The 25,757-nt window shown below is 51.6% G+C and overlaps 1 protein-coding gene across 1 annotated transcript in view; it reads right to left on the minus strand.

Annotated features, from left to right (window-relative positions):
- MVB12B (multivesicular body subunit 12B) overlaps positions 1 to 25,757 on the minus strand; it is a 163,684-nt gene that overhangs the window by 77,626 nt on the left and 60,301 nt on the right. Inside the window, exons 3-6 of the mRNA XM_058672406.1 lie at positions 24,436 to 24,543; positions 19,396 to 19,492; positions 13,262 to 13,391; positions 10,223 to 10,345 (exon numbers count right to left, since the gene is read on the minus strand). Of these exons, the coding sequence (XP_058528389.1) occupies positions 10,223 to 10,345; positions 13,262 to 13,391; positions 19,396 to 19,492; positions 24,436 to 24,543 (458 nt within the window). The remainder of the gene's footprint in view (positions 1 to 10,222; positions 10,346 to 13,261; positions 13,392 to 19,395; positions 19,493 to 24,435; positions 24,544 to 25,757) is intronic.

A 25,757-nucleotide genomic window follows, 5' to 3' on the forward strand; every position in this document is an offset into this window, starting at 1 on the left:
GGAAGCTGTAGTAAAATCCCGGGAAATCGTGCAGGTTTAGTGTGCCCCCCCCTTTTTTTTTTTTTTTTACAATATTTGGCAGTGATATTTACACCAAGAGACGCAGATGAAATATTCTACAGAGCTACCTGAAAATAAACTGTCAGCTTCCACTCTGATAAAAGGTAAAACACCCTCCTCCTAATGGTCTGGCTCACAGGAGCCACCCTAAAGTGAATGGATAAATCTGTTTTGACATGTAGAGAACTGCTTTCATAATCCTGAAAAAGGTCTTTCTCCGAAGCCTGCAGTGGAGACCGCACACAGCACAGGAGCAGACACGGGGCCTTGCTTACATCCTTAACCCTGCTTCTGAGACGCGACACCAGGGAGGCAGGGCGTCCGACCACAGACATGACAAAAACAGTAGTACCTCGTCCATGTGTGACACGAGGCGGTCAATGCCAAGCAGGTCCACTCTGCTTCGGCAGGAGAGGCCAGATGGATGACTCACCAATCCTTCCTTAAACACGAGCCTCGACTTCCCAAGAAGCCATATTAAAAATTAATATCAAAATCGTACTGCTCAACCTAAACTCATCATTCATGTCTAATAGTACCAAACTGCATTCTAATGAAATTTCCCCAAGTTTGTTTCTGTTACCAAAGCAGCCAGGGCTCTGTTCACAGGCATGTTGAGGACATGCCAACAACCCCTCCCTATAGGTATCCTGTACACCCCGTGTGTCCCCCGGAACAAACCATTGTTAGAACCCTGCTGCGCATGGGGTCCCTCTTGCACACGCCCTCAGCTGACACCTACAGCTCATGGGTGCTGGACCCTGGGAGCGTTCACATCTCTTATGGTATGAGTGCAGACTGCTTAGGCCGCTTGCCTCAGGGGAGCCTCAGATAAGTCCTTGCCCACCAGTACCAGTCAGGGGCCTAGGGAAGCAGCTTCACAGACCATGGTGGCACCTGGGCGGCTGTACTGGAGCCAGGCTCTATTTCCCAGGACAGGGTTTCCACCAGCAGCTACCCTAGGTAGTAAGACAAAGAGACAGTCTCCATGCTAGGTTCAAATCCTTCTTCTAACACTAACCGGTTTTATGATCCTGGGCAGGGAACTTATCTCCTAGGTCTATTTCTCAGTTTAAAATAGGGGTGATGATAGTAATCAATTCAGAGAGATATTAGGATTAAATGACTCACTACTTGAAAGCACTTGGAAGAATGCCTGACACCTAGTAAGTGCAACGGAAGCCTGTGCTGGATGAATGTATGGATGGACAGACAGACAGATGGACAAACCAGTGGATGGGAGGAAGATCCGTGGATGGACGGGTGGGCAGGCAGATGAACAAATGGATGGATGGATGGAGAGGTAAAAGAAAGGTGTGTAGGTGTATCGAAAGGCAGATGAAAAACCCAAGATGGGAGGTTAGATGAGTGGATGGACGGACATTCATGCAAGATAGATCGACAGATAGATGGATGAATGGACAGACAAAGGGCTAGGTGGAATGACAGATGGCTGAGACTATATAAATATATAAATGATATAAATATATCATTCTGGTCCCATGCATCTACAGTAGCATACTTCATAGGTTCAATCCTATTTTCTGAGTTCTTACCATGCTCCAGGCACCTTCCAATCAGAGGTACTAGACGTCCTGGGGCCCCACATTTTCCATGGAATGCTCATGGTGAGTATCTAATGAGAAGACAGAGCTTATAGTCCTTTTCTTAGACCTCCCTGCACATGGATACAAGGTCATCACGGCCATTATTTCCACACAAAATTTAAAGCCTTTCCTGGGGCCCGGCACGTTAGCCTAGTGGTTAAGGTCCTCGCCTTATATGCACCAGGATCCCATATGGCCGCTGGTTCTAATCCCGGTGGCCCTGCTTCCCATCCCGCTCCCTGCTCATGGCCTGGGAAAGCAGCTGAGGACAGCCCAAAGCCTTGGGATCCTGCATCCACGTGGGAGACCTGGAGGAAGCTCCTGGCTCCTGGATTCAGATTGGCTCAGCTCCAGCCATTGTGGCTGCTTGGGGAGTGAACCATTGGTCGTAAGATCTTCCTCTCTGCCTCTCCTCCTCTCTGTATATCTGACATTCCAATAAAAATAAACAAATCTTTTAAAAATAAGCCTTTCCTGAGTTTTGTTGTTATTATTTTTTAAAGAACAAGGAAATGTAAGGATCCTTTACCAATACAAGTCAAATTTAATCAGTAAGATTGAATATAAATACACACAGCGATAACAGAAAACTAGGAAATACTTCAAGGTATGATGCAGGCAACTGCAGGTAAGCAAGACCAAGCTTTTTACAAGAGGCCCAGAGAGTGGCCAAGACCAACCCAAGCACCGCGGAGTGCAGTGCAGCGCTTCAGAGGGCGAGCCGCATGGTGACGGCCTGCGTGGAGGTGCTCTGGGGATGAGAACAACACGGCCAGGCGCACGTGACTCCTGCAGGATGATGGGGGGCGCCAGGAAGGTGCCAGGATGAGCAAAGTACAGGCACACGTTGGAAGATCCCTATGGGATACTGGAAAACCGAGGATTTTTTTTTCTTTTAATTTTATTTTTAATAACTTGTACACAGTTGAGAAGGACGCATGCCTATGTGGACCACCAATTAGGATGGGAAGGGTTGAGGATTAGGGGAAAGAAGATGAGATCACTGTGGCCAAATTTACTTTTTCTTCTTCCTGTATCTGGGGGAAGGAGGGAGAGAAGAGCAGCTGCACCCAGCATTCCAACCTCATTAGCACCCGGGGATGAGGGACGGTCGCCTGATGTCATTCCAGGGACCTGATGTGCAGCGTGCTCCGAGAGTTCTGCTTAAGCGGTTTCGATAGTGTTGTCAATTTCACCAATTCAAGGATAAGGAAACTCTTCCAAGGTCCATTGGCTGACATAATTCACCTTACAGTCTCCATTCACCCAGATATTTTCCATCAATGCTTGGCAGCACTAGTTGTCCGGCTTGTTTTGCTCTCCATTCTCTGCAGGCCCAATGGACTGCCATATCCTCCATGTGCATTTAGGCATGCTGTCCACTGCTCCAGCTTAGCCACTGAGAAGGCCCAGTTCTGGCACATGCACTCTATGGTCAGACCACAGATGTTGCGATTTTCCCTATAGTTGGAGTTCTGAGTCCAACAGTTCAGTTGGGGGGATCCCCAAAGAAGCCTCACTTGATGTGATCCCAGACCTGACTCTTGTGTGTGCTTGCCAGGACAGGGTCTGGCTCAGTCCATTACCCACATCAGCCTATGCACACACTGGTTGTTCTGTCTCCATCCCCCTCTCTTATGTAAACCAATGGATGCTGTGGCCCAGTCCAACTCTGCCCACCACACACTCGGCCCTCATGTATGCCAGTGGGAACTGCAGCCTAGTTGGAGTGACTCCGATAACGCCCACTAGGCCCCAGTCCTGGTTCCTGTGCATGCCGATACGTGCAGTAGACTGGTCCAGTATGTCCCACATCCCATTCAGCTCTTGTACACATCAATGGGCGTTTGAGCCTCGCTCAGCCCAACCGACTCCACTAGCCAGCCCACACACATGCAGAGTTACACACACACACACACACACACACACACACACAGATGTTTCATCTGCCAGCTCACAAATGGACACAACAGCTAGCACTGGGCCAGTTCCAAACTAGCAGCCTTCTGAACCTCCCACAGTGGGAGGAGCAGCAAGGTCCAAGGACTTGGGCTAACTTCCATTACTTTCTCAGAGGCGTTAGCAGGGAGCTGGATAAGAAGTACAGTAGCAGGGACTCGAACCAGCACCCACACGAGATGCCAGAGTTGTAAGCAGCAGCTTAATGTGCTGTCCCCCCACTGCAGGCCCCAGCCTAGGAGTTGAAGTCACAGGCAAGGGGTGTTTAGTGTGAGCTGCTGATGCAATTCCTGAGTGCCTGGCCCTCCCGGGCTGTTGCTACTTGCAGTACCATGGGAAGTGCCCCTTGCAGAGTGGAGAGAGCACCTGTGTTCCTTAGACAAAGAAACCCTGCACAGTCTTTATCTTGAGAGGTGAGTCACACTGACGGACGACAGAGGACATGCCCTCCAGGCACACCAAGGGTGACCATGGCTTTGGCATATCTGATTAGTCCAAATAGGGCCAGATCTGACTCATACCCAGACAATACCTGCAGAAACATTAAGGTTCTGAACATGCCCCCCTTCCATACCTTCCACTGGACAACAGGCCCCGAGGCTCCTTTGAGGGGATGGGGGTTGAATGCTCTCCCCACCAGAAAGGCTCACCCCCAAATGGCCCTTGCCACTATGGAAGCAGAACTGAAGGTCTGTGTCACAGCCAGCTTCCTAACGGGGGCACAAGGAAGGCGCCACTGGGTGAGGCAGTCACCTGCCTCCTAAATCCTACATGAACCCACAGCTTCCACCTCTGGCTCCCGGGCCGAGCCTGGCCCTGACAAGCCCTGAGGAGAAAGGCCTGGTCCAACGCTAAGCCTTCTGCCACTCAGAACAGGTGGCAGATGCCTCCACAGAAGAAAAACTGGCCTCCCTGACATTCAGCTTGATGCCTCGCATTGAAGTGTGGCAATGACAGAACGAGTGGCAGACGGCGCCCGGGCGACAAAGATCATCTTATGACTGAAAACTGACAGAGCAGCCTGAGGTTTGAGCTGTCGGTGCAGACAAGGGGACCCCTGTGGCTGACCTCAGGCTCCACCCCGATGACGATGCACCTGAGCTGACCAGGAAGTAACAGAGGCGACCCCTGTGGCCTGCAGCGAGGCAGGCTGGCGAGGCCAGGATGAGGCAGGATCGCCTAGGGCTTTGAGCATGCAGAGGAACCAGGGTTCCAGCTCATGCAACCTCGTCTGAATTCCAGGTCACCACTGCATGGCTTTCTCTCTCCTTCGGGAAGGCCATTAACCTTTCCAATGACAGCAACAGGATGGGAGCGGCACAACAATTTCTGAGATCAGCAAGGATCTTAAAACCTGACACAGACACTCACACCGTGTGTCTGAATCCCGGTGTCCATGAGAGGCAGGCTATGCACAATGTGACAGTTGTGCTGCAATCAGAATGCTCCATTTCCCCAAGAATCTGTCACAGATTGATAACATCCATGCAAAAAGTTAAGTACAATTATGTCTGTCACTAAGGAATGTGCCACTGCATCTGTGAGTGACAACTTGCCGGAAGCTGACAAATCACTAGAAGACAACATGAACATCACATCACCTCCCAGGGGACGCTCATACCACCAACCCGAGAGAGGCTCCTGGGTGGCCACAGTTCCAGCTTGGAGATGGCGCTGTGCCCTGTGGTCCCGGGAGGGTCTATGTTGGCTCAGTGTCGCAGGACGTGCCCACATGCCCGGCCTGGGGTCTACAGGGAACAGCGTGTCCTTCAGGCTCCTGGTGTGCCGGATTCAGCACCCAGGCTGTAGCGAAGAGGTGACCGTATCCAAGGTCCAAAGGAACATTCAATGCCCTGGAGATCCCATGACATGCAGTCCAGGCCACGTAGTTCAGACACAGCACACTCGTCGGCTCACCCATGGCAGCTCCCAACTGGAACGCGTCGGCCCCTCTGGGCCATCTCAGGGGCAGTGCTACAGCAACAACTCTGCCATGTCCAGGCCTCCCTCACTGCCATCCACACTGGGCAAAAGGCAGCAGATGCCAAGGTGGCACTTCAGTGACCAGGGCCCACTCCACACCCTCCCTGCCACTTCCAAGGGCCTCTGCAAGGTGGCAGCACGTGCTCTGAGGGCAGGAACAGAACGAGATGGCCATGACACAGGCTTGCTCCAGTTCCAGGAAGGCCTGAACCTCCCAGCATCGTGTGACCCTGCTGGAGGTGCTTCCCAGGGCCATGGCACTCCCACCTTAGGGAGGGCTGACTTTTCAGGCACCCTCGATGCAGTGCTCCCCTCCATGTGCACCCAGAAACCCTCTGCCTTCTCTTTATGCTGATCACCAAGGCACTGCAAGCCAGCTGCCTGGCCCCATTCAGGTGAGCACTCCACAATTTTTCATGCTCAGTGGCTTGTCCAGCTGGTGTGTGTGAGTGGACGTGACCTTCCCGAGCCCCTGCCAGGTGTGGTACGCTTCTTGGGAGGTGCTACAAGCCTGTGTTCCCCACACCCAAGCTCCTGGCCGTGCCGCTCTTCCATGCAGCTGCCAAGCCAGGCCTTGCCGTGTGGCTCCTGCGCTGCTGATCTGACCCTTCGGGGCCTCTCCACTCACCCATCACCCATCACCTTCCATTCCCGGCTTCCTGCAGGGTGCTTCGGCTGTGGAGGGATGTCGCATATCGATTCTGTCACTCAGCGCGTCTGCTCTCCCTAATGACTCGGTGTCATCTGCAAATTTGATAAGCAGGCCTCTGATGTCTTTATTGGCCCACCAAGTCTGCTGTTCCATAAGTGTGGCGGCAGCCTGCCAAGGGCTTCCTCCCACGGGGGTGCACAGCCACTCACCCACCCGCACACGGGGGCTCTGGGCGGTCGAGCACTTGCAGGCCTGCCTGTCTGCCTGCCACCCAGGGCTGCCCCATCACTGTCCTGAACTTTTCCTTCCCAGCAGAATTGACACGTGAGACCGACATGTGAGCTGGGATGGTACTTCCTCCCTCGGCATCTGCCCAAGGCAGCAGCACACCAAGGCCTCCCTCAGATCAGCCACAGGCTGACAAGGCTGTCAGGAGTGTGGCTCAGCCCAAGCCCGGCTCCCTCGGGCTAGGCAGTGCACAGGAGGAGAGTGTGCAGGGGCCCAGGGGAAGACGAGGCCTAGGCCCTGCAAGAAGTGTGGCTGTGGGTGAGCTCACCCTCTGAACTCAGGAGGGAGATTACTCTTCCCTTGGGGGAACTAGGAGACATGTGCTGAGGGGTGAGCCCCTGGGCAAGCCAACGGACTGGATGTCATCAGAGGGGGAGTCCCCTGACTGAGGGGACACAGAGAGATACCCACATGCTCCCTGGCTCTAGCCATCAGGATGCCCTGTGCCTCCATGGGCTCTGCCAGCAGGAAGCTGGCATGAGGCACAGCCTGTTGACCCTGTCCTCTAGAACTGTGGATTGAGATGGGCAGAGTCTGCCCCAGGTACTTCGTCATGGCAACAAAGGATGGCCCGATACAAGCAGACAGCCTTTCCTCACCTGGGACTGTCAGAAGAGGGGACACGTGCGGGAAGATGCTTGCATGTGAGAAGGAGGGCCTCTGCTAAGCTTCCTAGGGCCCTGAGCGCCATTCGATGGCACATCCAGTTCACTGGTCACAGCCAAGAAGCACCCCTTTCTCTGCAGGGGCATGACCCTGTTTCTGGTCTCACCACAGGCACAGCTTTTTGTGAGCCAGGGAGGAAGCAGGAGGAAACTTGGTCCTGGGGAAGAAGCAGTGATTCTTCTAGAACCATGTGCCTCAGTCTTTTGTCTCCAGTAAGGCCAGAGAGAGCTCTACTGAGAGGAGGCACTTCTTTGAAGTCCGAGGGATGAGAGTAAAAAATGGAGCTAGAGCTCAGATTTTCAGGTTTTGAGACAGACACCCAGGCTGGAGAGGTGGCCAGGTATGCGACAGGATGCTCCTCTTCACTTCCACAACCAAAGATCTGCCAAAACGGGGCCTGGAAGCCTCTGCTTGAAACCCCTGCACATCTCCGCGCCACCTCCACTGCCGGTCAGTAGAGGGCGCTGTGTCACCACACTCCTGTATCCGCTTGAGCAACTTGATCCCAGTGTTGGCACAAAATGCCTTGAGGACATGGTGGTGTCTGTGGTTTAGTGCCACGTGAGAACACAGTACCCAAGTACAAACTTGCTATTACACAATGTGATGTCACACATGTAAAAAGTACAATTTGCAGGAAACAGGACAAAAGGTCATCAGCACTTGCTCTCTGGAAACGACATTTGTGTTTCATTGTTTTCTATACATTGTCTCGTACAAGTTTACATTACTCTTCTTAAGCAGCAGACCCCAAAGTGCTCAGAGACATGGGATTCCTCTGGAGAGGCTGGCTGCAGGGGCCCCTGCCCTCACGTGGCGACCAGAGCCCAACACAGGCCGAGCGGCTCCCAGGAGGCTTTCTGGCAGAGGAGTCATCTGCGCTGTCTTGGGCAAGAGCCAGGAGCACGCATGGGCCAAGTATCACCTCGAGTAAGGCACAGATGCATGACACAGGAAGAGGCGGTTACCAGTTCAGGGTAAAAGTTGAGGCTGGAATCAAGACACAGGAACCCTGGGCCCTGGCCACGAGGCTGGCAGTGCCCGAGGAGCTGGGCCTCCACCTGAGAGGCCCACGGGAGACAGCCAGCACCACACACCACCAGAGACAGGCTGCCTGTCACAGAGCAGATGCCTCAAGAAATAAAACACTGTACTTACTGTTTTTCATCAAAGGTGCGACAGAAAGTTGAATAAATAATCAGCAGCTCACTTCTTCAAAATCAAAGATACTGGATAGGAAACTAATGCCCCTTCCAAGACCCCCAAAACCCTACGCAATGTGAAGCTCACACGGGGCTCATGCTGCTTATTAAACAGCTCCCCACCAAGAGAGGAGCCCTAGGACAGACAGGTGGGTCTTACTGGGACGCGTTAACACACACTGGATTATCCTGCTGCGTCCTGGCTGACTTAACTCAGCCAAATCAGAATACATTTTATATTAACTATCTTGACATTTGTTTTATTTGAAAAGTAAAGCAAAACTGGTTCGATTTCTTTGTAGCTACTGTCAGCCACAGAGTGTACAACAGAGGCTAGAAGACACAGAGGCCGCATTGCCACCAGAATTGATGCACCACACTGCAGTCTGGTCAGGTTCCCACAGCCTGTCTTTCCGGGTCTCCTGCTTCACTCACACTGACCCTGCTCACATGGCGGCTTGACAGCCTCTGGCACAGCAGCTCTGCGCTGTACGTGGGAAAATCAGCACCTCCCTCACTCAGCAGAAAGTTAAAACCACCAGGGCAGGGCAGGGCAGGGCAGGTGGGCACTCAGCCCATGTGGTGTCCACAGGAGGAGTTTCATCCACCTCTCAGCGACTTGTACCCCGGGGGCTCTTGACACGGCCCATGCTTCACACTGATCCCTTGTACAGGGGACGTGAGATCTGCAGCTACCCTGAACACAGCGGCTGGGCCTCAGCTGACCCCCACTGCACACCTGCCAGGCACAGCATGGAGGGCAGGCACAGTGGCTGCATGTGCCACACTGGGCTCCGGCTCCTGAACCACATGAGGCCCCGCTGCCCACATGCACCCTGGATCCCTGCTACCCTTCCAGCCTCTCCATTCCGAAGTGAGGCCAACACTTGCAGAAACGCTGGTAACTCAGGATGCTCAACACCAATCCTTGTGTGTGAAACTGGCCTGAGGTGAGCCTGAGTGTCCTCTGGACCCAGCCCCTGGAGCAGTAGGGCACCAACCATGGCACACTCGCGGGAAGGAACAGAATGTGGGGTGCCAGCAGCACCTCCTGGGGCCCAGCATAGCCCCCTCGGTGAGTCTTGTGTGTTCCTGATGGACTTCACCAACCCCTGTCACCCACAGATGCTTGCAGGTCCATTCTTATCTCTGTCGCATCAATATCTCGATGATGCTGTCTTGCCTTGTGCACTTCTGCAATCCTTTCTCAGACAACCCATCCCTGCTGCCTGCTCTTTGCCCTCCACTGGCCACCTGCTCTGCAGAGACTTCTGACTGGACACTCTCGTCTGACCATGTGCTGTGCACAAGAAGTCAGAGTCGACAGTCACGCCTGCCAGGCTGAAATCGGGGCAGAGTGGCATGCTCCCGCAGAAGCACTGGCGGACTTCTGAAAGCCCCACCGCCCTCTCTCAGCCTGGTTCTCAGTTTGGAACTCTCTGGAACGAGCGATAACCTGAGGGTGATGACGAGCAGCTGGCGGTGGCACATGAGGTGGGCCACCCTCTTGGGGCCAGGGACCCCACCATCACATGGCTGTGTGGGTCTCTAAGCACCTGTGCACAATAAGCCAGTTCTCATCTGCATACCCTGTGACTTTAGGGGCCTGCAGAGTGTGGAGCATGAGAACATGGGCTGGCCTTCGCATGCATGGGCTACAGATTCCTAACTGGATTTGCAAAGGTTTCCTCTGAAGGCACACTGCTCCTACATTTTCAAACAGATTCTGCATTGTCTTATCAGCAGATACCAAGGGGCCATCCAAGATCATGTGACAGCCCAAGACGTCACTGATGAGGCCTTACCTGGGCAAGTTGGGGGCTGGGGTGGAAGCAGCAGATGACGGGGAAGGCGTGGTGGTTTGAGACGAGTCGTGGTTTCTTGGTACTCTGCCCATCCGATACCAAATCCCCATGCTGTTCAGTTCCCTTTAGGAGAAAAGAGAATTCAGGACAGTGCTGGCCAGCACAGCGCACTGACCTAAGCGACAAGCACACAGCTTACGAGGGACAGCTCAGGCCCAGGGAGCCACTCTCAGCATCTCCCGAAGCACGACTTTCTAGGTGTGCAGAAGCACTGTTCCAAGCCACACCCCGGCGGCATCAGGTGAGCGACTCCAGCGCACCACGTGAGATCACAGCTCCAGCCTGGGACGTGAGGCCCCGCCGCCCTGCAGCAAAGCCACACCCCGGCGGCACCAGGTGAGCGACTCCAGCGCACCACGTGAGATCACAGCTCCAGCCTGGGACGTGAGGCCCCGCCGCCCTGCAGCAAAGCCACACCCCGGCGGCACCAGGTGAGCGACTCCAGCGCACCACGTGAGATCACAGCTCCAGCCTGGGACGTGAGGCCCCGCCGCCCTGCAGCAAAGCCAGCCCTTGCGGATGAACACATGGAACGGTGCCCCTTTTTAAGATCAAGTGCCTTGGGGTTTTGAATCCTGAATGCTCTTTCCTTATTTTAAAGTAACACTAATTTTCATCCCAAGGTAAAACAACACTATACCTTAGCAATTTTCTCAAAAATTATATAAAAAGAATAATAGTTTAGCTTTGATTTTATCAAGCTATTTGTTAGCAAAAAAAATCCTATTCTCTAGGATTGATTAAATTGGTTAGAATCAAATCTTTTCAAATATTATGGTTCATGATTTTTTTTAAAATCTATTTTTATTTGAAAGGCAGATTTACAGAGAGAAGGAGAGACAGAGAGAAAGATCTTCCATCCGCTGGTTCATTCACCAATTGGCCGCATTGACCAGAGTGAAGTCAGGAGCCTCCTCTGGGTCTCCTACATGGGTGCAGGGGCCCAAGTACTTGAGGTATTTCCCTCAAAACCTGCCCCTGCTTTTCCAGGCTTTAAGATGGATTAGAAATGGAGACACGGGGACTTGAACCAGTGTCCATATCAAATGCTGGTGCCACAGGTGGAAGCTTATCTACTATGCCATGACACCAACCCCATGGCTCATAATTAAAATTATACATGGTTAACAGAAAGCTTATCACTAAGATGTTGTCCTTTATTATTTGTAAGCAAATGGCTGCTTCTGGAGTGTGATTATTCTTCTAGCCATTTTGGTCCCCATCATTCTGTGTAAATAGTTGCTTTATACCAGGGTATAAGACAGGAGCTTCGAGCGGGCAGCAAGAGTTTGATCACCCCCCTCTTAGGAGCAATAGGAATGTTCCGACCCTGAGGCTCAAGAGTCCAAAACCACGTGGTGTGTCCAGATGAAACTCCACCTCTGGGATATCTGCTCCCCAGATGTGTCTATAAGAGGGAGAAAGGCCCTGGACAAAATGAACAGAAGACAAGGTGGGCCCAGGAGGCCAAGCTCACGGGCCAGTAGGCAGCCGTGCTGCTGGGAACCCAAGGAGGGACAGGAAGCATGCAAGGTCAGTGAGGGAACAGTGTGCCTGGCCAGGGGCCAACGCCCACCCCCCACTCTCTCCCCCGACAGTTGAATGTCACGTGCCGAGGACCAGGACACCAGCCTCCACTTGCCCACCCACCCCTCTGCTGGCCTCCCAAGCCCTGCCATGCTCGTCCTGGAAGCCACTAGAATGGAGCCTACAGAGCCTTCCTAGTCAGGACTCAGAGAAGGACGTGTTCCAGGAAAAAGTGGCCAGAGTGCACATAAAGCTGGTTAGATTCACCAAGACCAATGAGACTGAATCCCACAACTTCTTTCTGCCCCTGGACTTGAACCTGCTTTTACTCAGGGAATTCATGTGTTGGGTTGCAGTCCCCCCAGAGGACCAGCACAAGGAGAAAGCAGGTCCCAGAGGTACTCTGAGCTCCAGTCTCCAGCCACGCCTGAAGCCGCCCTGCCTGGGGCGCCTGTGCTGGGTCAGCCAACACATTCCTTCTTCTGCTTAAGCTGTTCTGGGTTGGGTTTCCTGTCTCACAATCCAAAGCAGTCAACATGAAACCTGAAATTCCATTGGGCTTAGTGTTTATGAAGTGGCTATAGAGCCAGGCCAGTGCTTGGGGCTGAGGCCACTTACTGGGCAAATAAGATACAAACGGCCCAAGTCACGACAGCTCTGCTTAACTGGGCAGGCAAGCATCAGACCAAAACCTGCACGATTTATTCTGCGTGTTTAGGCGATTTACAGAGTTTACTCCAGGGACTCTCCAATGGGTTCCCAGTGCAGAATAAAATCCAGCCAACCATCCCTCCCCAAGGCCTGCCGACAGCTTCCCTCACCCTCAACACCTTCCTCCCTAGCTCGTCTGCTCCATCCATCTGGGCTCTCTGCTCGGAGCAGGTGCCACACTCTTCCCCTCTCTCACACCTGCTCCCCCACCTGCCTGCAAGGCTCTGCCTTCCCGACTCAGCACAGGTTTCTCTTTGACTCTGCGGTCTCTGGCCAATGGTCCCTCCCGCCCCTCCTGAAGTGGTCTCCATGCCATCACTGTGCTGCATTTTCTTCACCTCGTGCCACATGTTACTGTCTTGCACGGTGTGTCTGCCTTTTATAACACCAGGGGCAACAGCAGTGCCTCTGCCTCCTTTCTCCCACTCAGCATGGAGCCTGGGGGGACAGGAGGGTGCTCTATAAACATTCCAGAGTGAAACAACAGTGTGCAGAATTGAGGCCCGGCAGGAGCCCAAGGCGTGGGGGAAGGACCCAGCGAAGCCTAAAGCTGAACACATGAAAGGACAGGGGAAGTGAAGGCCTGAGGGTGCGGTCAGGGTGAGCTGAGCGGCGTGGAGGTCAGCAGCTATGACAGTGCAGGCCTGGAGGCCGGGGTAAGACGCGGGTGGTCCAGGAGCCTCAGGATCCCGTCCTTGTGCGTGACCTGAGCTCTATCCACGCACAGCGGTTAAGACTCACCCGATGAACGTGTACTGAGGAGGGGCCTGCTTGGTCCGGCCCATGATGCGAATGTCACAGATGGCGGCTTCTGTTGAGTCCCGGGGGATAAACTTGATGCACAGCCTCTTCTTTCGGAACGCCACTTCCTCTGCAGGGAAGGACGACAGAGGAGGTGTGAGTCTCTCGCGCGTCACTGTATCCACTCTGGAAACCATGTCTCCTGCCACATCCCCTTCCTGGCAGCACCAGCGGAGGTTCACCCCTGTCCCTCCACCCTACTTTCCCCATGGCCAGAGTGGACAGGTAACTGCAGCGTGGGCACCAGGACCAGAGTCTGATGGTGGCCCCAGCAGAGAAGGTGGCCTCAAAGAATGAACCCAGGGCCAGCTTCGGAAGGCCATGCCTCCCCACCCTCCCACTGTGGGGGACAGGGGCGGCACGCTCTCTGTGGGGGCAGCGTGCTCACTGTGGGGGGCCTCTGTTCTTAGTTACTCTGTCACAGATACCCTCAGCTGTGGCCCGGCCTAGACAGAAGACTAGAATGAAGCCACAAGTTTCCGTCACTAGGCTGTTTGGAGCTGCCTTCCTTGCCCCCTGCTGTCCTCTCTTGCCCTGCTGCAGACTGCAAATGAACCCTCAAGGCGTCATGTCACTCATCCCCATCTCAGTAGACACCTATGGCAGACAAACAATGCGCAGAATCCCTCACTGCCCTCCGACGGCCAGTGCACACTCCAGTCCAGCCTGACGCCGCTGGTCCGCCCCAGTGCAGGCGGGTGGCTGCAGGGCCTCTTCAGCAGCTCCACTCCGACAGCTTCTCGCTGCTTCCTCTTCAGAACACTGACAGGCTGGTGACACAGGGGCCTCCTCATGTTTTCTGTAAATGGATGGAGCTAAAGGCATGGCTTCGCGGCCCAGCTGCCTCAGGAGTTCCTCGGCCTCTCGGCCTCGGGGTTGCACTGCCTGCAGAAGGCGGTTACCGAGCTCCCATCCCAAAGCAATGCTGGTGCAACGCGACAACCCACATGAGTCACTCAGTCCTGTGCCTGGCACACAGGAAGTGCTCTCTTGGCACTTTCGCCGTGCACTCGCAGTGCATCATGTATGTCCCTGCTCGGGGCTGACCTTCCAGACCTTTCCGTTCTCTTAATTCCAAGAAGAAAGCACATCCACAACACATTCACACCAAGGGGGCAGTGAGAAGGGCGCTTCCAGACGGGCAAGAGTGCGTCAGTGGTCCTTCTGAGCACTATTGTTCGGGTGGTGTTTTCTCAGAACTGAGGGCCAGAGTGAGCAACAATGTCCTGACTTCAGATTCCAAACATGGCACCCGATGTGGCAGGGTGGTACCCGGGGCACAGGCTGGGGAGCAGGTGTCCCTCACAGCCCTGCTTCCACTGAGCAGCCACATCACAGGTGCTCGCTTGCCAGAGCCGCGCTGCTCTCAGCCCTGTGACTCTATTGCAGCAAACTCAGGGTAGGAGCCGGAGCTGCTCATTACACATGCTTAAGCAGGCCTAATTTTAAGTAAACATATTATACATAGTCAATAGCAATGTGTTCAGTCATGCTAATGAACACAGAGAAAGTACACAGCACTTCGCTAAAACAAACAGTCTTCCAGTTTTTAAGTGCTATATGGATTGCGACAAACTGTATTTTAAATTAATTACAGGAGTCTCATCTTTCTGGTTGACTTTACAAAACCAGGGCCTTAAATGCTCTCAAGGAACACTGAGCTGGCCAGGAGGCTCTCCTGTACCCTGGACAAAGTGCCCAGGAAACAATCAGAAACCAAGAGGTTGCCCTCACCCGTCTCACGCTGCATGGTAAGACATCTGATGGGACAGCTCAGGATGCAACTCTGGGCAGTCTACAAAGGCAGCATCCAGTCACGGGGAGGGGCTTCCTGCCCAGGACCCCGGGGCTCACCCTAGCCAGACCAGGGCCCAGACAGGACCTAGCCTGGGTCCACGTAGCTTACTCCACAGAGAGGGAAATGAGGACGGGAATCTCTTGGTTCCAACGTACATCCACATGATCTCAGAAATCAACATTAGTGCGAGTTTTTAAAATCATGAAAAACCCAAGGGAAAGGTGTAAAATTAATACAATCTACAAGGTAATTTCAGCTCATATGTAGACAATGTATATGTGTAGCAACAAGGACTTGACTGTTCAGCCTTACTAATAAATAATGAAGGAAAAATTAGATGATAAAACCAAACAAAAAACCTGAAAACCTGTGCTGGCAGGCCTGTGGGGAACAGGTACAATGCCATCACTACATGTACTGTGAGCTGGCACTTTCAGAAGTTGATCTGGGAACACAGTGATACAGTGTGCCTCCACAGAAACTATCCATGAGCAGGTCACTGCAAGTGGCAGGAACCCCGGGTGGCTTACAGAGGAAATTCAACCTGGACCTTGTCCTTAAAAAAACAAAAACAAAACAAAAGCTAAGCAGCACAGACATGACTACAGTGCAAGCTAATGCTAACACGCACATTCTAAAGCGAACTGAATAACATTTCTCCCATTTGACAGAGGAGCAAACTGAGGTCTGTGCCCACTGGGTCTAAGCGGCAGAGCCAGACTGAATACTTGGCAAGTTTGACTGCACAATCCAAGGACGGCCCACCAGTTTGTCCTAAAAATTCAGAGGCTGCACTGACACTACTCAGTTTCCTGCCTCTGTGACTTGGGGGTGAGAGGTGGCTGTTCGTCACAGCCACTTATAGGTGCCCACACCCTCGCCCAGCACGTGCTGTGCCAGGGGAGCGGTTAGGCAGTAACAGGCAGACAGGGTCCCGACTGCTTGTCTGATCCAGTCCTGTCTGATGAGGTGGCACTGCAATTCCCTACTGCAGGCGGACCCCAGCTAGACCACACTGCTTGAGGGAAGGGGAGTGTCTTCTTTCTCCTTAGTCAGAGGTGGCAGGCCTGCCCCGCACTTGGCGCTCATCATCTTAGCTGCCTGTTGAGGCTGAGGGTGAGCTCACTTCAAACAGGAGTGCAGGACCAGAGGCTGCAGGGGGAGACACAGCCACTCGCCTGTGGAAGACACAGTGCAGAGATGCTCAGAGGAGCTGGGAGGGACAATCAGAAAGAGAGCAGCAAGCGGCAGGCCTGGGCAGGGCTGGGCTTGGGAGGCGAGCAGGGAGCTCACATCTGTCTGCAGAGGAAGGCTGGGCCTACTGTCAGACGAGGAATGTGTCACGAGGAATTCACTCAGAATTTACAAATACCAATCCTATCAAAACCACAGCTGGCTTCTTTGCAGAAATTGACAAGCTAATTCTAAAATTCATAAACGTAGGATTGCCAAAACAATCGTGAAAAAGATAAAAGTTGCAGGGATCGCACTTACTTGATCACAAAAATTTACAACAAAGCTACAGTGATAGTGACTGTGTTATGTATGGTGAGACACCCAGATCCACGGGAGAGAATCCAGGGTCCGGAACTAACTCCTCACTCTCAGGGTAAGCTGAATTTGAACACAACTGCTGAGCCAGCTCACTGAGGACACCAACAGTCATCTCAACAAATGGGGCTCGCACATGGCAAAGAGTAAAGTTGGGTGATATTTCACAATGTACAGAAAAAAATGAACTCAAAATGGGTCAAAGACAGAAGTATAAGAGCTCAAATCACAAAACCCTTAGAAGAAGCAGGGGCGTACATATCGGAAACCTTGAACTAGGCAGTGTTTTCTTAGCTATGACACCCAAACCACACCTAACAAATGAAGATTTCCATGTTTCAGAGGAGCCCTCGGGGTGGACATCTGGCCCCGCAGTCAAGATGTTGCCACTCTATATCAAGTGTCTCTGTTAGGGTTCTGGCTCTGCACACCCCTGGAGGGCTCCACCAATGGCATTCCTGCCAGCCTGGCTTCAGCCTGGCCCCTGTTGTTATGCGTACTGGGGAGTAAACCAGCAGATGAATACTTGTTCGTTCTCTCTCCCTTTCTCTTTCAAACAATATAGTAAGTAAATGAGCAGCAAAAGATTCCACTAAGAAAAGGGAAAGCTGACAGAATGGGAGAGCATTTGCACAAACCATGTATCTCACAAGAGAATACCACAATGAGATACCAATTCGTATCCACTAAGATGCCCAGGATCAGTTAGACAAGGGGTGGGCATTGCGGTGCAGCAGCTAAGCCACCGCTGTGGTGCCTACAACTTACAGAGAGCAGTGCCTGGGTTCGAGTTTGTCTTGGCTTCTAACATAGCTTCTCTTAAAATGCACACTAGGGGCCAGCTGGTGATGGCTCAAGTCCTTAGGTTCCTAGCCCCAAAGGAAGGAGCTCCTGGCTTCCGCTGGGCCCAGCCCTGGCTACTGCGGGTGTCTGGGAACTGAAGCAGCAGATGGAAAATCTCCATCTCTTTTTCTCTGCCTTTCAAATACATTAAAAGTAACTTGTTTAAGAACAGTGGACAACAACAAGTGTTGGCAAAGACGTGGAGAAGCTGGAGGCCTAGTTGTAAGGCTGGCAGAAATGTAAAATGGTGCAAGCTCCTTTGGAAGGCAGGCTGGCCACTCCTTAAAGAGTGACACACAGAGTTATCATATTACCAGCAGCTCGAGGCCTAGGCAGATACCAAGAGAAATGCAAACACATGTCCAGACAAGAACATTACATGAGTGTTCACATGTGATGTGCGCAGAGAATACAAAAATATTATCTGGCAATAAAATAGGATAAAACACTCCTACATGCTATCTGATTCCACTTGCATGAAATATCCAGAACAGGGCAATCTGGAGAGAAAGTGAGCCAGCGGTTGCCTAGGACTGCGGGGACGTAAGGGTGGGGAAAAATGAATAATTTATTTTTGGAGGTGAGAAAATGCCTTAAAACTGAAGATGATAATGGTTACACAAATTTGAATTACGTACTTTAAAAGGGTTTATTGTATGGCATGCGATTGATATCCCAATAAAGTTATTACTAGAAAAACACTCTAATCACAATATATAAAGCCTTCAAGTGTGGCAATGTGGTTCAGAGCACGGCTGGGACAGGTATGTGCATTCTTGCTACCCCTCCACCCTTAAGCACTTAAATCTCTAAGAAGTTAGGGTGCCTCACTTTTCTCCTATGTGAAATGGGTACAGCAACACCTGTATCTAAAGGGGGGTCTTCAAAAAAAACTTAAATAAATGAGGCAGATAAAGCACTGCTTACCAGGACTAGCATGAAGTAAGCAGACAGTAAACATCAATTACTATGGCTGTGAGTTCACACCCTCAAGAATTAGCAATTAACAGCAGCCCAATACCCCAAAGTGAGGAGACCAGTGAGGGGGGAAAAATCTGCTACATAGTAGATCTACTCATGTCATTAAGGTAACAGCTCTGCAGGGTCTGTGTAGACGAGAAACCTGGCGAGTAGGAGATGTCAACAAGCGAACAAAACACAGTGGGTCCAGGGCAGGGCTACCGCTGCGAAAGACCAAGCCCGACAAAGAACGTGAGGCTGCATTTCACAGATGGGGTGTGCCACAACAAGGTCTCTCTCCGTTTGCCTCTCCTCACTGTTTCATTGTCTCCTAACCAGTAATTAAAAATAAACAAGTTGGGTGGAATTACAGCAAAACGCAAAGGCCTCTGAGGCCTTACAGCATGGCTCACTAAGACCAACCCTGACCGCCAACATGGGAATCATGGAAGCAGGGCTCCCCCAGCTCAGGGTCCTCACAGCACCCTGATTCACTGCTCGGCCTAATTTAAACCCTGGGCACCTTCCCTCGAAGCCTGCTGCTTTTCTCTCCCCTTGTTTGCGCTGAGAGCCATTATTGCACTTGCATTCACCAAGCACTGGGCGGGTTTTTCCCCCTCTTGCTTCTGCATCTTGTGCCAAGTTTGGCTTCAGCAGCACCAGGAGGAAGACCAGGGCTGAATTCTCCCAGGTCCCAGCAATCCAATCCTGTGAGGGCCCAATGAGCAGGTCATGCTGGTCCCCAAACATCACCCCCCGCCGAGAACCAGTCAGATGCATGTCAGAGCAGCAGGCCTTACCAACAGGTACACAGAGAGGTCTCCTAACATGTTCCCAAGAAACACGCAACACAGAAACCATCTAGAAATATACCTAGAGAAGGAGGACCCCAGCATGATGAGCAGTATAAAGAGGGACTCACGTGTGTCCACTGTCTCCTGAATTGGGATGAAGCCCACAGGCAGCGTGTCCTTGATGTCAATCAGCTTCATATCCACTAACACGTTCCCCAAATGGCTCTTGGGAAGAAGAGAAGAGATACAGACTATTAATCTGAACATGCCTGTGGTATGCTTGCATTTTGGCTTCAAGAGGCATATTTAACACAATGGCTCGTGCAGCACCATGACGGCAGGTTAATTAGTGAAGGTGACACTTAATGTTTCCCAGCAGTTACACAGGGACTCAAGTGGCCCCCCAGGAAGGAGTTTCATCTGCAGAACCTCAAAACCACTCACTTAGACACGGTCTTGGCTCACAGGATGTGTGACCCGGAAGACGCTTTAGGCATGAGAGGGCAGCAGAGCACACTTGTCCCTGGACTCAGCTGCCACTCAGCCCTCAGGGCTAGCAGGTTTCAGAAAGGGCAGACTCCTTGAGGGGAACAGCCACAGCTAAACCTTGTGGGAGCCAATCCCACTCCTGAGTAATCACAGGTCTGCTTTCTGACACATATTCTGGCTGCTAGATACACTTTGCAAAACCCCAAGAATCATAAAGTAACACACAGTAGAAGCCTCACTGCCTCAATAGTACACATCTTCCAAAATGACACACACAAGGGCCTCTTAAAGCTTAAAATTCTTAAAGTTAGTGGTGGTAATATAGGGCCCACAGTGCACAGTTTCCATAACTGGTGCAAAAATATCTTTGGAAGACAGTATTGCACCATCCTCAGATTGTGAGGGAATTCTTCGCAGACACGCTGGCTCTTGAGCTGGAAATGTGCTCTAAGCCCCTCTGCCCTGTAACTTAGAGACATGGGGCTGCCTGGGAGAGCTCACAAGCATCTTCAGAGTACTTTGCAGTCTAGCCAGTTAAGTGAAGACTGATGGGTTCCAACGCCAAATCTCTCCTCCTAGGACATGTGCAGTGCACCCTGCATGTCCATTTTCCAGAAGAGCCCCATGCTGGGACTGCAGCAGAGGCTTGCTCTCCATACACCTGTTCTGCAACCCTGTGGGGAGCATCTCACTGCTCAGCCATCACTCTGCCCTCAACAGCAACTACTGCCATAAGGGGCAGGGTGGCAAGGACCCCCACCTCCACTTGCCTGGGGTGCCAGCATCTTTGTTAGTCAAGCAGGGAACCTCTACCGTATAAGCATGCTGGGCTCTCCTGGCACTCTTTTCTTCTTCACATGAATTCATAATCGTATCTGAGGGTGTACTTTACAAAGTTCATGGAAACTGAAATTAAAAGGCAGTCATTTTGTTGAAGGAAAATTTGAAATCCGTGTATACTTCTTTTAAATGCCATGCATCTTCCAATGACTTTATGAAGAGTAACCTTGGGAAGCCCCACTGACTTGGAGAGGTGGTGAGTACCTGCCTCTTTCTTCACACTGGAGAATCATGAGGACTGAAGCTACCCCTGCTCCTGCCCTGGGTCTAACCTAGAACAAGTCTCACCCATGGGATGTTTCAGCGACTACTTGTTAAATCAATTAATGTCTTTTGGTAAATATCTCAAGTGGATAAGCTATTTAGAGTCAGAAATAAAATGGCATTTGCTTGGATGGCAAATCTAAACAGTATCACTAAAAGTACTGAAAGCAGATTTAATAAGTATATTATGAACATAAAGTACACAGATGAAATAAATTCTTGGAATTTAACTATGCAGGCCAAAGTGATGTGTGTAACCCTCGACGAGTGCCTTCGCAGCACTGCCCGGGAAACCACCTCTTTGTCTCAGAGCCGTTGTTTCTACCAACAGTTGAGCATTGCTACATTCCAGGCAGCTGGGCTTCAGGAAGAGGCTGTGTGTGCATGCAGCCGGGGGAATCCAGAACCACTGCCGACATGGGGTAAATCAGCCCATGTGGGAAGGCTCTGAAGTGCTAACCTAACTTGTGGACATCAGCGCCTTGTGGAATTGCCTGATACAATCTATCAGAGGGCTTTCTCTTTCTCTATTCTTTTTTCTTTTCTTTTTATTTTTCATGGCAGTCAGCCGCTTTCCATGTCATCACTGCTTTCTGCATTGAGAAATTAACCACTGGGCATGTTTTCCTGCCCTGTGAATGGATGGGCATTCATCAACATCCTTTTCAGATATCTCCACCTTGACAAGTTGGGTTTTACAGAAGTCAACTATGAACCACTTAGCGACCTCACCCTCCACACTGTCTGCAAATGTCCCTGATCACAAAACCAGAACAGCAGTGATGCGGCCATTAAAAGAAAGCATCAAGAAAGCCCTCCTGTGCATACAAAGCAGGAGGCAGCCCGAGCGGGGTCCCTCCTCGCACGGGGCCGCCGCTGCATGGGGTCTCACACGGCAGGTCTGCGACACCATTAATTTTGCGCGCTCCTCTCCCCTCCCCCACCCTGCTTTCTTTCATTTCCTCCTCATAAATATGAAGAACGTATTCCCAATCCTTGTTGAGCAAATGATTCATGCCAAAAGCCCAAGATGCACTGACGCAGGGTATTTATATTGTCTCTGGTAGCCAGTATTTGCTAGTATACTGTAATTATTTTTGACAACCTTGCATTTAAGGTAGCCACAGATAACCAACTTAATATTCAAATGTTCATAAATCCTTCTGTTTAATATCCTCCCCACCTAATCTATGTACATTATTATTACAGGTAATGCAGAAAGTACAGGGCATGAAAAGTGCAATTAATCTCGATCCTTCCCCAGGAAGCAATGTCACTCCAAAAGCCAGGTTCCTGTATTAATAGCATTATTGGGGGAAAGGAATTTAGGTTCCAAAGGAGTCTCCCAAAACTCCTACACAGGGAGTCTCAAGTCACCTCATTAAGACGCTGCCTGTCTGGAGATCCCACTCCCTCCTGCACAGTTGGGAAGAATTATGCTCTGTAAAGCTGTGGCTCAGACAGCGGGGCTGGGGCAGAGTAGCTACAACACAGCAAGACACACCTCATTGCCACACCACTCCTGGGCAGGTACCTGGGCCCCTGCCACCCCTCAGTGTGGTCCCAAATCAGATTTGATCTCTTGATTCTATTGTCTGGATCCCATAGTAGAACTCATTTATTAATTTTTTTATTTAAAAAAAAAACCAGCTACTTCTCACATTGTTTCCAAATTGAGGCAGAGGTCTCTCCTTGACCTTGTCTCCCTCTGTCAGGCTTCATCATACCCAATAAGCACATGTCTCATGCTCAACAGTGATAATGACATCAGTGCTTATTTATAATGCCCACCCACACCCCCCAAATGCACAGGCCCCAGTGACATCACTTTGTCACTCCAGACTCATCACTGCCTCCAAAGGGGTGCACGGCTCACAGCTGAGAACTGCAATACTCCCACAGCCTTAGCAGAGAGATGCAACAAAGACAAAGACCACCTGCCACCAGGGAGAAGCCTGCTAGCCTGGGGGCCACTCTGAACCAAGCCTCTTCAGGAGACTGAAGGTGAGCTGAGATCAGAAGGTGTGCAGGAGCCACTGCACCGAGGGGTGTGCCCAGCAGCTGCCCAAGCCCCAGGAGCCCTTCCTAGAGCCCAGAGCAGCAGGGAACACGGGAACATGCCAACCTCATGCAGAGTGTGCAGCCATGACTGAAAGGGAGGCAATGAAAGCCACATAACTTCCAGAAAAACAAGTGAGCCCTAGGGGAAAGGGGCTGAGGGAGTGAATGCAGGAAGGAGCACAGGCAGGGAAAAGGGCAACCAGGGACGCCTTATGCTCAGGAGGCCCCTTCAGAGCCACCCCTGCTGTTCCCTCGCCACCCTGCCAGCTCTGGGGCCAGTGCACAGGCCACACCCACAGGGCCAGCAGCCAGCCCAGCTCTGTCACCACTTCCTAGGATTCAGTGTGCCCTAAGAAGTTTACAAGAGGTTCCCAGCAGTCAGTGTCCCAGCTGCCCCAGCTCTGTCACACACAGCACTCACACTGAGCATGTGCAGCTCGTGTGGAAGGCTGGGCAGTAGGCAGGGAGGTGGTGAAAAGCTTGACTTCTCCCCAGGTCCTGAACATGCCAGGAGTAATTCTCCCAGCAAGGGTTGCCAACAAGCAGGAATGGCGGTGGTGGACAGTCCAGCTCGGAAAATGCCAGGTGACATTAGGCAGGAGACATTTCCTTCCATGTTTATGAGAGAGGACATATGAACTTATTTTCATTTTTTTAAACTATAGATATCTATTGCTGTTACAGTACATTTGATAAAAATAAGTCAATAAGATATTTTCAAAAATAAATATTTGTATTAGAAAGAGACAGTAACTTTGACACCAAAAATAAAATTCACTTCTGAAAATGAAGACCAGGGGAGTCTCCATGAACTGGGAGACTGAGGGTGCAGTGAGAGGTTTCACAGGACGCCAGGCTGAGTGGGCTCTGTCCAGCAGACATCCCACTAGAGCCACCCCCTTTGTCCAAAGCCACCCAATAGACACTTTATTAGAAAAGCCTTATCTTTACAGCTTCTTAACGTATAGGTCCTAGAACTAACAAGTAGGACTCTGAGCAATCTGTACATGGACGCTTGCCTATAAGACAGAGCAATGTCTGATGCCACACAGAGACTTGGGAAGAAAACATCATTTGGAAACAAGGCTGCATCTGTGGACCCAGTAGCAGGGCAGGGGAGGAAGAGTGGGGTGCTGCTATGAGCCAAGCTCTGCCCCCTTGGCCTGAGACACACCCAGCTCCTCTGCGCTATTCCTATATCTAGGCTGCCCCGTGATTTGCTGCTGAAAGGAAAGGCAGGCAAAATGAGAGCTGCGAGAGAAATCTGCTGGTTTCCTTTGGAGAACACATTTTAATGGAATTCACTATACACTTGGGTACACGGTTAATAATACTGTCAATACAATGAAACACTGCACTGGCTGCTGATTTTACCCTGTTCACTAAAACCACAGATAAATTAATATGGCAATGAAAATAAACCTCAGCACCCCTCCCCCAAAATGAGGAGATTCCAAACAGGAATGTAAATTACTTGTGCTCACTCAGCAAATGGAAACCACAAAGAGACTTACATTTTCTTTGGAAAACGATCTGGTGAAGCACAGGTACCTGGTGACCTTGGATTTAAACAGGCCATCTTTCCAGAGGTCAGCGTCCACACCATCTGCTGTCTGTGCGACCTGCATCGGGAGACAGGGGAGAGCATGGGAGGTGACGGGGAGGAAGCGCAGGTGGATGGCGGGGGGTGCGGGGGCGGCTCCTGCATACCTGTGCCAATTCACACCCGCCCAACTCTCACGACGTCTCATTAGTTCACTTCACTAGGCACAGGGCAGAGAATTTCCAAAAGGGGAAAAGGGAGAGTGTGAAAAATACAACTTCTAAAAATATTGTCCCCCGGGGAAGTCATTGATTAAAGACACCCTGACAAAAATGGTTCTAATGAGAAAAGAGCAACTTTTGTTGTAATGGACCAAGAAGGACTGGGTAAGTCAGCACATTAAGTTGCTCATTACCACTGTCTCAGGGAGCCGCGCGGGGTGAGGGGAGACGTCAGGGAGCTGTGAGATGCCACCTGAGAGGGCACCACCTGTGGTGAGGCTGACACCGGCTCCTGGCCCTGGACCCTGGGGCCTGCAGAGGACACTGCACACATGTCTTCCTGATCCAGTCCACTCCCGCCCCCCGAAGAGCAGTGCTCAAGGTCACACACACGGCATCACAACAGAAAGATCTGGAACGGCCCCATTCCTCGTCTGCTGTCTCACCAAGAAGCCACTTTTTCATACTCAGCTACAGAAATTCTCTGGAAATGCTCCAGGACGAAGCCAGCCCTGATACGTATTTTCTTAATTTATATATTTGAGAGGCAGAGAAGGCAGAGACAGGGAGCATCCACCTGCTGATTCACTCCCCAGGTGATGCCTGTCATGCTCCCTGCTCAAAGTTGGGAGCTGGAAATCAATCTGAGTCCCCTGCGGAGGTGCCTGGGACCCAAAGCACTGGAGTCACCACGGCTGTTCCCAGGGACCTGTGTGCTGGAAGCAGCATAACAGACTGTGGTGGGGAACCGTTAGAAAGGGCGGAAGACAAGGGGACTAGAGGAACATGCTACCTCCTGCATCTTCTCTCCAGATTATTCTGACGATGCTACTCAGGGCTTAGTCTGCTCTGCCCCTTGCAGCCCAGCACTGGGCCAGAGTGTGATCAACCTCCACGGCAGGTCTGCGATGGGGAGAGCCGGATGATGCAGGGAGCAGAGCCCCAGTCCAAGATAACTGTGCATGTCTTCAGGCAGTCTGCACTTGGGCTTCTTGGCTACCCTCTCAGTGAGGTTGAGAATTTGAAATCTAGTGCTGCATATGACAAGCTTCCAATCACGCTCACAAACTGC

Source organism: Ochotona princeps, chromosome 14 (assembly GCF_030435755.1).
Source record: "Ochotona princeps isolate mOchPri1 chromosome 14, mOchPri1.hap1, whole genome shotgun sequence".
Classification (NCBI taxonomy): Eukaryota; Metazoa; Chordata; class Mammalia; order Lagomorpha; family Ochotonidae; genus Ochotona; species Ochotona princeps.